The 14,366-nt window shown below is 42.4% G+C and overlaps 1 protein-coding gene across 10 annotated transcripts; it reads right to left on the bottom strand.

Moving 5' to 3' along the window:
* Positions 1-5,680: 5,680 nt before the first annotated feature.
* Positions 5,681-13,271, bottom strand: TCEAL1 (transcription elongation factor A like 1). Of its 10 annotated transcripts, XR_010111343.1 has the most exons (4): positions 9,485-13,271; positions 7,837-8,224; positions 7,068-7,135; positions 5,681-6,744 (listed from the first exon to the last, which is right to left on the bottom strand). XR_010111343.1 is itself a non-coding variant. In XM_034950081.3 (3 exons), exon 3 carries the CDS (start codon positions 6,710-6,712, stop codon positions 6,236-6,238), a length of 477 nt encoding a protein of 158 aa, XP_034805972.2. In that variant the 5' UTR covers positions 6,713-6,744; positions 7,056-7,135; positions 7,837-7,976; the 3' UTR covers positions 5,681-6,235. The 10 variants fall into 10 exon arrangements, 9 of the variants coding, with proteins under 9 accessions (XP_034805972.2, XP_034805971.2, XP_008971298.2 ...); XM_034950081.3 differs by lacking the exon at positions 9,485-13,271 and having other exon boundaries at positions 7,056-7,135; positions 7,837-7,976; XM_034950080.3 differs by lacking the exon at positions 9,485-13,271 and having other exon boundaries at positions 7,837-7,976.
* Positions 13,272-14,366: the final 1,095 nt, after the last annotated feature.

Genomic DNA, 14,366 nt, shown 5'->3' with positions numbered 1-14,366 from the left:
TATCTGTCCCAAAGCAGGTGCTTGACCATTTTAAATTTCTTTCCTCAACTCCAAACAAAGCCAGTGATCTTTCCCTTGCCTTATGCTTTTTGGGGAGCCCATCCATACATGTGGCCCTCAGACATAGGTCTCTGAGACCAAAGAGCACAATTTTATTTTCATCATTGACATCACCATCAAGAAGTGTGGTTGATGGAATACTCATACAGATGAATGTCATGGCACATATGTAAATAAAAGTAAGAGAATAAAGAAAATAGGCTGGGCGCAGTGGCTCACGCCTGTAATCCCAACACTTTGGGAGGCCAAGGTGGGTGGAAAACGAGGTCAGGAGATCAAGACCATCCTGGCTAGCACAGTGAAACCCCATCTCTACTAAAAATACAAAAGAAAAAGAAAATTAGCCAGGCATGGTGGCACGCCTCTGTAGTCCCAGCTACTTGGGAGGCTGAGGCAGGAGAATCGCTTGCACCCAGGAGGTGGAGGTCACAGTGAGCCGAGATCGTGCCACTGTACTCCAGCCTGGGTGACAGAGCAAAAAAAAAAAAAAAAGAAAAAGAAAAGAAAACATATGCTCTGTAAGATATAATTACATATATAAAAATGAATACATAAAGGCATTTAAATGTATTATATATGTAATATAATATATATGTATACTTTATAACAAAGTAAATGGATTGAATACATAAAAGGAGATATACACACACAATGTAAGTACATGCTTCTCAATATTGGGAACTATAGGCATCTTCTTACACTTTTCTGCATTTCCATATATTTTCTAGTAGAAACATATAACTTCTACAATCAGAGAAAAAGTGAAAATAGTATAAGACAATTCAGTTTAAACACACATACATACGCACACATAGATGCACACGCTTATCTGACTTGAGACAAGGAAAAACCACCTAACTATATGTTGCTTCTTGGGCCACCTCAATCCCCAAGAAGAGCCTGATACTTGTGTGGTTCCAGTGTGAGTCAGGGTTGAGACATTCCCTTCCCAAATATCAAGCCTCTCCACCAGCTCTCCTCTCATAGTTTCTCTCCTCCCTGCTCTCCTTTGTTAGCCATGTTCGACCCACAATCCTGACTCTGATCACCGGGTGGCACTTACCTCAATATGTAAACATTCTCCTGAAACAGGTATTATCTTGGTAAAAAGAAAGTTTAAAGAAAAAGTTTATTTTTTTTACACACAGGATATGAACCAGTGTGTTCAGTAGAATCCCACTTCTGTTTGAAAAATACATATTCATAGAAAAGGATAGAAGAGTATACAATTGCATTCTTCATTCATTCATTTAATTCAACAAATACTCCTGGGCCACTTGCTATGTTCCTGGTATCATAAGCCAAAATTGATATTTCCATTCTAATCTCTTTTCCAAACTTCAAACACATATCTAACTGCCTACTAGACATTTCTACCTGGATTGAGATAAAAATGAGAAAACTCACTCAAATCCACAAACCAACAAGAATACCATACTCAGCAAGTCTAAATCAATGATGCCCTAAGCCCTGAAAAGCTACTATCTAAATTGGTGGCCGTGTGGTAGAGTGGGAAGAACACAGAATTTGATGCAAACAAATCTGAGTTAGAACACAGGATTTGCCTCCTATTTATCTGCAAAATATTATCCCTCATTTGTAAAAATAATTATTTGTTTAGATTAGTGTTTCCTAATGGGGGAAGGAGTTGTCTCTGGTCCTTTTCTAGGGACCCTGAGCCTGATCCCATCTATGCTGCTTCACCACTCCTGGGAGTTTGCAGTCGTATGCATTGTTTCCTAAGAGCAGGGGGACCCTGGTTAGCAGAGGGCTCTCTCTCCATGGTCCTGGACCCTCAATGCTTTGTGCTCTGGAGTTGGACAGGCAAGTTGCTGTTTGGACATGTGATAGAGATACCAGCCTTCTGTGTGGACAGGAAGGTGGGGAGAGGCTGTCTTAGTCCATTTTCTGCTGTTATAACAGAATACCTGAGACTGGATAACTTTTTTTTTTTTTTTTTTTTTGAGACAGGGTCTCTGTTGCTCAGGCTGGAGTACAGTGGCACCGTCATGGCTCACTGCAGCCTCGACTTCCTGGGCTCAAGCAATCTTCCCACTTCAGCCTCCCAAGTGAGTGGGACTACAGGCACACTCCACCATGCCCAGCTTTTTTTTTCCTATTTTTTGTAGAGATGGCATCTCACTATGTTGCCTAGGCTGGTATTGAACTCCTGGGCTCAAGCGATCCTTCTGCCTTGGCCTCCTAAAGTGTTGGGATTACAAGCATGAGCCACCGTGCCCAGCTCTAGGATAATTGATAAAGAATAGAAACTTATTATCTTACAGTTTTGGAGGCTGGGAAGTCCAAGATCAAGGCACTGGCATCTGGGATGGGCCTTCCTATTGCATTCTTACACGCAGGAAGGCAGAAGGCAAGAAAGAGGAACTCTGTGTTTTCATGAGGCAGGAGAATGGGAGAGAACCCACTCCTGCAAGCCCTTTTTATGATGGCATTAATCCATTCATGAGAGTACAGCCCTCATGACCTAAAAACCTCCCATTAAGCCCCATATCCCACATCCCCTGTTGCATTGAGGATTAAGTTTCCAGCATATGAATTGTGGGAAACACGTTCAATCATAGCAGAGGCCCAGGGGCTCTGGATGCTGCTGACCCTCCACCACCAATGCCTTAAAAAGCATCTTCACACCAATTCACAGCTTGACTGTCCTGGCTCCCAAGTCGTGAGCTGGGCCTGCAGTGCATGGGGGTTTTCAGATAGGAGGCGACACCACTTTTCTCCTGAGTTGTAGGACCACATGTCTTTGCAAGTTCCCTTTATCTGGGGTCTCTTGTAGTTCAGGGTCTGTGCTGACTCAGACATCAAATATAGTGCACCAGGCAGACACAGAGCTAAAGTCTTTGCAGAACCAACCAAACAGGCCAGGGCACATCAAGGCCCTTCTGGGACTCTGAGCAAGGTGGGTGGGAGAGGGATGGGTGAGGTTTTGTGTGCTGTCTAATTCTATGTTTGCCCCAGTCTTCTTGGGGGCTACTTCACTGGACTCTGAGAGACGGGTCAGCCCCTTCTGCTTCAACCCCAAGTTACCTGGTCAGATCTGTTCAGATATCTGCTTGCTCAAAGACTATCCCAATGAATGTTTCCTGTCAGGACACTTTGGGGCTTTATCTCCTCCCCTACAAAATGTTCCCTAAAAGAGAGAGGGAAAAGGAGGGAAAGGCAAAGTGCTCTGACCTGCAATAGGGCAGTCAGTTCTCCTCCTCCAGGTGTGTCTGTGCAGGGCAGCTTGGCCATTAGCCTAAGAGGGCCCTGTGCCTGCTGTAGGCTGGAGCAGAGAAACAAAAGTCAGACCCACCCCAGAGGGGAATGTGGCCTGAGTGAGCCCTTCCACCTCCTGCCTAAGCACCACCACTCTTATCGTTAGGGGGATGGATTTATCCTCTCTTATAAAACTAATTCCAGTGAGCCTGGAACCTGATCTCACTCCAGCCAGAATTCCAGTTTTACCAGCACCCATCAGGCTGTCATTGGCCTTGAAGAGTGTTCTGGAGACATGAAGACCTCCTCCAAATGGCATTGTATGGTAAAAATATAAAAACAAAAGAAAGCCAAGGGTACAGGGCTGGCTCAACCATTTTTTTGAGATCATTACTAAAGGAGAACTTTGAATTTACTTCTGATGCATTTTACTCATATTGAAAGTATGGAATGTAAGGTATTATATAACATCAGTCATGGAAAATACATTTCTATTAAGTTGTCTCTTAGGTTTTAATTTTGTGTAAGGTCTTGCTTTGCTGTAAGAAATCTAAATTTTATGTTATAAAATTTGTATGACTATCTTTAGTTGCTTACTTAAAAATATGCTTGGATGAGGCTTTCACCCTTTTAATTCTGACACAATTATCTGTATTTTCTTCCATTTACATCATAGTTTATTCTCAATAAAATCAGAAGTATACCGTATATGCCAGTGGCTGTCCAACTTTTAGTGTGCTAATTTATGAAAAAGCAGATTTACTGGGTCTGGCGTAGAAAACGGGTTTCTGCATTTTTTATAAGGGAAACACTGATATATAAAATATTTAAATAATTTTAATGTTGAATTTCAGTTAACAATCCCTCCTTCACCATGTTCCTTTTGGAATTGCAAATCATAGCTCTAGAGAAGTCAACACAGTAAAGCTTATATAGTCAATCAAAGAGAATCTCAGAATTCATGACTGGGTCATGATTTTTAATCATTATTAACCACTCTGTATCTCTAGCACTAACAGAATCAATAAAACAAAATCTTAGGATTTATAAAGGTAGCTTAGTAGAGAAATCATATCTAATATATATGTTTATGTACATATACATATATAGTACTTTAATGTTGTAGAAAGTAGTTTTGCATGTGTCTTGCTGATATGGAGCAGTGTAGAAGGGGGAATGTCTTAGTTTGAGCCTAAGCATTATCTTCCTCTTTAATTTATACAAGTTGAGCAAGTCAGCTGAATTGGCAAGGCAAGCTTGCCAGAAGCCCCTGAGAGAGAACTCATCTTAAGGCAAGTTAGACAATTAAAATGATAGTTATCCTTGGATATTTGGGAGGGAAGTTCCAATTCTGAGTACACAGCACGGTGTCTGGCTCAATAATTTTGTCTCCTAGCCCAGGACCTAGTGGAATCATGTTTGAGTCAGGTGGAGAAAAGGTGGACTCATGTTTGAGTCCAGTGGAGAAAAGGAAGGTCCTAAATGGAAAAAAAAAAAAAAATGGAAAAACTATTTTACTAAGCATTTTTTTTTTTTTTTTTGAGACGGAGTCTTGCTGTCTCCCAGGCTGGAATGCAGTGGCGCGATCTTGGCTCACTGCAAGCTCTGCCCCCCGGGTTCAAGCCATTCTCCTGCCTCAGCCTCCCGAGTGGCTGGGACTACAGGCGCCCGCCACCACACCCGGTTAATTTTTTTTTGTATTTTTAGTAGGGATGGGGTTTCACCGTGTTCCCCAGGATGGTCTCGATCTCCTGACCTCGTGATCTGCCCGCCTCGGCCTCCCAAAATGCTAGATTACAGGCGTGAGCCACCGCGCCCGGCCTTACTAAGCATTTTTTAAAGACATTGATGTCTAAGCAGCATTGAGATGGTAGCCTCCTAGCTAAGTGCAATATTAAAGCTGGAAGAAGGGCATTCATGTATCTGCAGGAGACACAATTCACCTTGGGCCCACCAGGGACTCCAGAGCAATCAGTGAGGCTTTGTACCTTAAGCAGTCCAGCACGTCAGCAGGGATGAGAGCCAGTGGAAGGATCAGGACCCAGGAGAAGGAGCAGCTGTGCCTAGCAGATACGGTAGGTATCTGAGAGTACAGCAGGACATGAATAGAATGTGGCACTCACTTGGAATCTCACCGGAATTGTTTGTGAGCACAAGTGAGATCTCCTTTGGGTACCTTCCCTATGTCTGCAGGGAATCTATAGGGGTTGGGGTCCTGCCTGTGCAGGTGGAATAAAGACCCCGAACATAGCTCACACAACCTTTTTCTCATCTGGTCCCACAGTAGCACTGTAAAGCAAGTATTATTCCTATTTAAATGAGAACAAAATGACTATTAAATATAATCAATATCTGGCTAATATTTGTGCCTAAGAGATTCAGAAAAAAACATAGGATTCACTTTTTTAAAAGTTCTGACAAGTATTTATTAAGTGCCACATTGTCGTTATAAGCTGATTGACAGTTTTTTCAAAATTGTGTGATTTTTTCATTATATATTTTTGCAACACAAGTAAAACGTTTGTCCTGAAAAAATGAGAAATTCAGATAAAACAAAAATTTAAAAAATCACCTATTATCTTACCACACAACCACTGTTATGCCTTTGAAGTATATACTTTTAGCTTTTTCTTTGCATATTAATATATAAATATACTTTTTTTTACAAAAATGGGATACAATATATACCATTTGAAAATTGCTTTTTTCGTTTCACAATATATAATGTACATCTTTCATGCAAATGTGTAGGGCTCATGACTGAAAGAGGGAAACTTGTAGATTTTAGGGGGAAACCCCAACTTTAAGCGAGTTACATGCTAAACATCTAAAATAAAGCCTCACAAAAAGTTAAAATTCAGAATATGGGAAAAGGTATTAAGAAAATGCAAACAGAAAGTCCAGGTGGCAATGGCAATACTATTAGCAGGCAAAACAGAATTAAAGGCCGAACACATTAAATAGGATAAGGACGGCTCCGTTTTGCCTTCCAGTGCATTATCATCAGTTTGTTTCTTACTCTTTTCATCTCTTCTAGCTCATCTGCTGCCTGTATCATCTCCTCATTGCTTAAATTTCTGCCATGTATGTCCCCTCTAAATTGCGGGCGAGAACGAGCCAACCTTTCTTTAAAGCTTCCTTCTTCAAGCTTATGTTTTCCTACTCCACAAGGAGGCTGCTCCATGGGAGGGCGCCCCTCAAACAGGTCCTTCCTGGAAAGACCCTCCTGCGGAGGGCGCTCCTCCGAGAGGAGCATCTCAGGCAGGAGCTCAGGCAAGAGCTCCTCAGGAAAGAACTCCTCCTCCGAGGACTGCTCCTCCGAAGACTGCTCCTCGGGGGACTCCTTTTCGGGAGAGTGCTCCACCGGAGGCCTCTCCTCATCGGTCTTGGGCGCGCTCTGCGGCTCTTCATTTTCTTTGCGTGGTTTGTCCATGTTGGGAATTTTCTTCTTCAAGCACAGTTATTCTTAGGAGACAAGAAAGGCAGAATAGAGTCAGAATACTAAGCGGCTGGACTAACACCCAGACCGTGGGTTCCAATACCTGCCTTTTCCTGATTCGGGGGCCAGGTCCTCAACCTTGCGCTTTCCCAGAGGCTCTCCGGCTCTCCCGACTCCGCCGCTTCCCGGTCGCCCCCTCCTTCCCGAAAGCCCACCATTTTCCCAGCAGGCTTTGCTACAGGCCTCGCCCGCAGTGACAGGGGCGGGACAGTGCGGCCTGCAGACTCCATGCCTTTCGGCGTCCACCCTCGCGCCCCAGTCCCGGTCCACTGCGTACCCCTTCCCTGACCTGGACCTTTCCGGGCCGTGTGCTCCTAGTCGTCCTCTCCTCGAGGTGCCCCGCTGTGACCAGCAGACCTGCACACAGACGCAAGACAGGGTAGGGGGCGGGGAGTGGGGAGGAGGGACGGACTGACTGACACCCCCCACCCCCCACTTTCTGGGCACCGGCCACTGCCTGCACGCCCCCCACCCCTCGGGTTCTCTTTTCGTCTCAGCCCCTGCGTCAAGCTTCGTCCTCCGTGCCCCCACCTCTCCACCCCGCAAAGCTTGCCATTTCTTTTCAGATGAGAAGTGGAAGCGAAGCATTCTTAGAAACTATTTCCAAATGTCTGTACCCCCCTCCCGGGGGACGGGGGAGGTACTCGCCTCCCCACCCCGCCCCAAAGACCACCATATTTTGCACAGAAATGTGGGCGCGGGGGGCGGGGCTGGAGCTTAGGGAAAGGCCTGGACTCCGCCATTCCCGATTCTGTCAACCCCCATTCCCCGGGTTACTAGGCAGCGCCGACACTCACACCGATTTAAGAGGGTAGAGGGAACTTACTTCTTCTGCTTTCCCTCTCGACCAAAGGGTAATAGGGAGATGGTGGACAGGCAAAAAAAAGACCGGGACGAGAGGGACTTGGGCACATAGAGGCTCCTGGTCACGTGAGGGACGCGCGTCACTGCCGAACTCAGATCCCCAGTTACCACTTTGATCTGCGGCCCTGCCGCAGCCACCTGCTAGTGCCTGCTAGTGTTCTCTGACCCGAGACACACCAGGCATTGTCACTCACCTCTCTTTGTATTTGCCTTTTCCTGGTTGCCAGAGACGGTCCGCATCTAGTCTCGGGTAGTATTGCCTCTTCCTCTGTGCTACTTCCCCTAGTACCACCTCTTTCTCCCCTCCTCCCTTCCTTAGCCACCAAGGCCCCTTATTCCCCCTGCAGTTCAGATCCTGCACTGACGTTTGACTGTTCACCTTCATAAATCAGTATTATATCCTTATATCCCAACACTCTCAGTTTTAATCCACATCCATATCTCCATCATGTCCATTTAGGCTCATTCAGCATGTTTCATCTCTTGTCACTTTCATGGGAGACAATCTTTCACTTTTTCTTGACATCACATTTTGTTTTTTTGAGCCCCCAGATCTAAATTGGTAATCATTCAGTTCGAGACCTGTAGAAAGAGTTGAGTTTGTAAAGTTTGTAGATCTAAAAAGAATGAATACGTTGATTTTCATAAATCAAATATGTATTTGTCCATCTAAGTACAAACAGTCCAGAACACTTATTATCTGAAATGGGATAGTCCTTGGTGGAGAGCTTGGCATTATTCTCTCTATGTGTGTATATATATACACACATATATATGCGTGTATATATATACACGCATATATATGCATGTATACACACTGAATATATTATAAAATAATTTATATTTATATACATGTGTACATATATATAAATTATTCAGTAGTTATTCATAATAGAATAAATAGATTTTACTGGGACTCTCAATCCTTAACCAGCCACCTCTTGGTGCTTCTGGTTGAGGAAGTTTATATTAATTCACTAAATCAACAAATATTTGAGTTCTGGGACTGCTGGACCCCAAAAGATAGATGCAGCAGGGAGGGCATTCCATATTAAACTATGCAATAATTCTGTTGACCACATACTGAATAGCAGGACTACAATTATGCTAGCATTTTCAATTGTCATTGCAATATGTTTTTTTTTTTTTTTATCTAACAGTATTTTATGATCTTTAACCTTATGCCTGCCTCTCATCTACTCACATCAGCCTGGATGCTACTTTCTTATGCAGATGCTCTTTCCCCTACAGAGCATACTACTTCCCTTCCCTCTGTGTTTTACACTTTCAGGGTAGATGACCATCTGATCTGTGAGGATCCTGGGATTTTGTTTTAAAGCCAGGCTGTTTAGTAAGTTTCTGAACAGAAATTCATGTGAAATTTCCCCTTTTAAGAACTGTTTGTTGCTTTTCTCTGACATCTGATTAACTTTGTGTTGAGATAGCATTTAGACAAATATTAGTTTACCTTCATATCTTTTTTATAACTGTTTTACTTTCCAATTTCTCTGTGAGATGTGTCTTTAAAACCAAGTTTCACTATGCCTTCTTATTTTTTCATCAAGGGTTGGTTTCTCATTTGTATAGTTTCTTTCCTAGAGAAGTCCCATTTCATTCATTTCTATCCTTATTCTTCTTAAATCCTGTGATGGAGAACTCACTGCCTTATAAGATATCTCACTGAAATCTCAGAAAGTTCTAATCATTCAGAGTTTTAAAATTAATTAATTAATTGATTTTTGCTTCTGTTGAGTTAAAATCTGCCTCCCAGTAGTTTACACACATTGGTCCTGGCTCTGCCCTTTGGAGTGGTACAGAACAGGTATAAAATAATAAAAGTACCTTTCATCCTTGACAGCTTAAAATTGCCACGGCTTCTATTCTGGTTCTTTCCCCTTCCATTCTGTGAGACACACTAGGCAATCTACTCAATCTTCTGTGACTCAGCTTCCTCATCTACAACATTGGAGACAATAATAGTACCTACCTCATAGAATTGTAAGAGGAATAACTGAGTCAATGAGTCAACCTATGTAAAGGATCTGGAATAGAGCCTAGCACATAGAAAGCACTCTATAAGCATTAACTATAATAATAGTAATAATAATAGTATGACACAGTGCTAACAATACTACTAATTAACATCCTTTTAATATTAAGATTAATTGTGCACTTTATGCCAGGCATTGCACTAAGTATTTTCAATATGCCATCTCACATAATCCTTAAAGAATTATGTTCTCACCAAGACTTTTTTGGGGGGTTTAACCTCCCCAGTTATTTCAGCCATTTCTGATGTGACATATTTTTTCAAAGTCATTCATTATTCTACACATTCCTGAATGTGTAAATGTCTCTGAAAACACTGAATATACTGCCTAGTGCAGAATGGAGTGATCTTATCACCTCCTTCATTTTAGAATAGGTGCTATACATCTATGGATGCATCCTAAAATTATAGTAGATTTTGTGAATGCCATGTCACACAATTGAATCCAGTTTAAGTTGCGGTCAACTAGACCCCTCCCTTATTTCATACTTCAAGCTGTTAATCCACTTCTGTAAATCTTTTTAGTTTTAACTCAAGTATAGAAGCTTCTAATTTTTTCTGGGTTAAATTTTGTCTCGTTAGATTCACTCCCTCAATCTTTGAATCCAGATTCTATCATTCTGTATATTAGCTGCAAATCATTAATTTAAAGCATGCCACTAGTACTAAATAGGATGATAAAGTCAGCAAACTCAGGAAAGATCTATAGGTATCTCAGCAGAGAGTTCTGACTCCAAGTGAAAAAAATTTCTTTTCCTTATTGCATGTGAAACCAGGAGTATGCCCTGCCGAGCTAGTTCCCTTCCTCTCATCTCTCATGTGGCTTCTCAGATTGCTTGCTTTCTAGTGCTGCTAATAGAAGACACTATAGTCCCTGAAAGCTCCTGAACTGGTATAAATTAAACTTTGATGAGAACTTAGTAAATATGGAGGGCAGATAAGGAGGTGTGAGGAAATAGAAGCAGGAGAGGAGGAATGAAGACCGAGTCTCCATGTGGGCTCTAAGTCTGCCCAGCAGTAGCTGATCTCGGGTTCCCTTAAGAGAAAGGACTCTCAAGAGGGAATAAGGTAAAGGTGATTCTGCCACCAAATGACAATCATTTGTTACAAAGAAGTGTGATCTGCTACTTGTTTGTGTAGGGTTGGGGTTGGGGTGGGGCTGTCCTTCTGATGGATTTGATTTGATACCCTTGATTTAGGGTCCTATGAGGGTATATTGCTTGGTCCATTATTACTAATGAGTGTTTAAGTGTTTTGAAACCCATTTCAAAAGTGTGACAACTGAGCTCTGGGAGGTGACAAATTGTTCCCATGGAAACACAGATGATAGTAAGTAGCTGAGATGGGATTTAAAACCTAAGGCTAGGTGCAGTGGCTCACGCCTGTAATCCCAACACTTTGGGAGGCCATGATGGGAGAATAGCTTGAGCCCAGGAATTCAAGACCAGCCTGGGTAACATAGTGAGATCCTGTCTCTAGAAACAATAAAAATTAGCCAGGCATGGTGGTGCACACCTGCGGTCCCAGGTGGTCCAGTTCCTTGGGAGGCCGAGGTTAGAGGCCTGGGAACTCAAGGCTTCAGTGAGCCGTGATTGTGCCACTGTACTCCAGCCTGGCCAATAAGAGATTCCATCTGAAAACAAAAGAAAACAAAAAAAACAAAACATAGGCAGTGTGGCATGAGAGATTGTACCTTTAACCACTATGTAAAACTGCTCCTGGGCAGTGGGCTCCACCCACATTTACACACAGCACTGGGCAGCTGCTGCCATGACAACAGTCTCCAAGTGGTGTGGCCTTTCTCTGGGGGATCTGAGAAAGCCCAGGGTGGGTTTCTCCTCCAGGGATTCCTGTTGCTGGGGAGGCTGCACTTCTGTGGCAGGAACAGAACCCTCCTTCTTTGCGAGTCCCCTTGGTTTCACTTTGCAGGCCCTGTCTGCCTGGACTTGAGGAGTTCTGCCCTCTCCAGCCCAGACGTTCCCTCTGTGGCTGCTGCCTCTGCATTCTTTCCTAATGGCACTAATAGCAGTACCTGCTCTCAGACCTGGACCTGTTGACTGCAGCAGGCCCTGTCCAGCCTGTGACTCTCATGGGCTCCTCCCCTACCCCTGCCCCAGGGGAAATTCCCAAGTAGGAAAAGCAATGACAGGAGCCTCCTCTTTTCTGTTTCTGCTTGTGGCCTCATCCTAACTGGGGCTCAAACACACACACACACACACACACACACACACACACACACACACCCTGTATATGCTCAGAGAAACAAGGAAGGGGCTCTGAGGAAAGGCTAAGTAGCAACTCAGGCTGTTGGAAATGCACAGGGACAGGGAAGGTGGGTCCAGACCTGGGCTGAAGAGAGACAGTACTAGGCTTGGGTCTGGGCAAGACTTATGCTGTCATTCACTCCCTGGAGGCTCTGGAGGTGTGGCAGCCTCCTACCCCTCTCCTTGCCTCTATTTGTATCATTTTTCTCCCTAAATGGTGGGGGCAAGGGCTGTGGTAGAACCATGAATGAGGTCCCTTCTAGCTCTAGGAAGCTATGATTCCATACTGCCCACCATACTGAGGTGGGAGGGCCTTTGCTTAGGAACACGATTTGGCCTGAGTGGGGACCACCTGCGGACTGTGGCTGCTGCTGCATTTCCCAGAATCCAGACAAGCTCAGAGCACATAACTCATTCTATTTTGGCTTTCCCTGCTGGGCTGCAACAGAGCCACAGCTTAGCCTTGGCCTTTCAGGGACTTTTACAAGCACCCAGAACAACCTCAGCCTGAGGCCTGGGAAGGAGGCTGGGACAGAGGCAGGGCTGGCTCCATAATTTGCAGGGCCCAGTGTAAAAGACAATGCAAGGCCTCTATTCAAAAAGCAAGAAAAAAAAGTACCATTTTAGGTAATAAAATATAAAGCTTTTTTTTCTCCTGTTGCCTTTTTTTTAACGTCGTGTTTTTTTATTTTAAAAATATAATTCTTTTTTTTAGAATAGTTTTAGATTTACCAAAAAATCTGGAAAATAATACAGTGTCTATATATCCCAAACCCTGTTTCCTCTATTTTTAACATCTTACATTACTATGGTGCATTTGTTATAATTAACAAACCAATATTGAGACATTGTCATTAACTAAAGCCCATACTTTATTCCCATTTTCTTCATTTTTACCTGATATCCTTTTTTTCTGTTCCAGGATGCCATCTAGAATACTATATTACTTTTAGTTGGTAAGCTGTCTTAGGCTTTTCTTGGCTGTGATCTTAACTGGAATTACACTGAATAAATGGATCAATCTGAGGAGAATTGCCACTTTCACAATACTGAGTTTTCTGATACGTGAACATGGTATTATACTTCATTTATTTAGGTCTTCCATAATTACTCTCAGTAATGTATTATAATTTTCAATATAAAATCTTCACATATTTAATAAACTTTATTTCTAATTATTTCATGCTTTTTGATGCCTTTGCAAGTGGTACTTTAAATTTTTTGTCTTCTAATTGTTTATTTCTAGTATATAAAATATATACTTGATTTTTGTATATTGACCTTTTATCTTTAGATCATGCTAAATTCACTTAGTAATTCCAATAACTTTTTGTAGATTCTTAAGGCATTCTATGTACATGATCATGAGTCTTCTATGAATACATTTTTACTTCTTCCTTTCCTATCTACATTTCTTTTCTTTTCTTTCTTTCTTTTTTTTTTTTTTTTTTGAGATGGAGTTTCGCTCTTGTTGCCCAGGCTGGAGTGCAATGGCACGATCTCAGCTCACTGCAACCTCTGCCTCCCGGGCTCAAGTGATTCTCCTGCCTCAGCCTCCCGAGTAGCTGGGATTACAGGCACGCATGACCACGCACAACTATTTTTTGTATTTTTAGTAGAGATGGGGTTTTACCATGTTGACCAGGCTGGTCTCAAACTCCTGACCTCAGGTGATCCTTCGGCATTGTCCTCCCAAAGTGCTGGTATTACAGGCGTGAGCCACCGTGCCTGGCCTCTACATACCTTTTCTCCTTGCCTTATTGCACTAACTAGGATTTCCAGTACATAGTTGAATAACAGTGGTGAGAACTGACATCCTTGCATGATCCCCTATCATAAGAGGAAATCATTCTTTCATTATTAAGTGTGATGTCAGCTGTGATTTTTTTTTTTTAATAGATACCCTATTTCAGGTTAAGGAAGTTCCTTTCTAATTGTTTCCTGAGAGATTTTATTGACTTTTATCAAATGCTGTTTCTGTATCTATTGAGGTGGTCATATTTTTCTCCTTATTTTGTTAATATGTTTAATTAAATTGACTTCCAAGTACTTGACCAACTTTGCATTTTTGTGATAAACCTCACTTGGTCATGATAAATATATATATACTTTTTATTTATTGCTGGATTCAAATTCCCAAAATTTTGTTAAGAATTTTTGCATCTATAAACATAATGTCTATAGTTTTCTTGTAATGTTTTTGTATTGGCATCAGGGTAATTCAGGCCTCATTATGTAGAGAGGAGGCCTTTTCCTTTACTTTCTGAGAGTTTGTTTAACATTTGTGTTATTTCAGCTTTAAATGTTTGATAGAATTCACTAGTGAAGACATCTGGGTCTGGAGTTTTCTTGGAAAGTTTTTAATAACAAATTAATTTTATTTTACAGATATAGACAGTGGTAGGGCCGG

Source organism: Pan paniscus, chromosome X, assembly GCF_029289425.2.
Source record: "Pan paniscus chromosome X, NHGRI_mPanPan1-v2.0_pri, whole genome shotgun sequence".
Lineage (NCBI taxonomy): Eukaryota > Metazoa > Chordata > Mammalia > Primates > Hominidae > Pan > Pan paniscus.
This window is presented reverse-complemented; position numbering and strand designations above follow the sequence as displayed.

Coding starts and splice junctions, on each gene's coding strand:
- TCEAL1 (XM_034950081.3), bottom strand. CDS start 6,712: ATGGACAAACCACGCAAAGAAAATGAAGAGCCGCAGAGCGCGCCCAAG.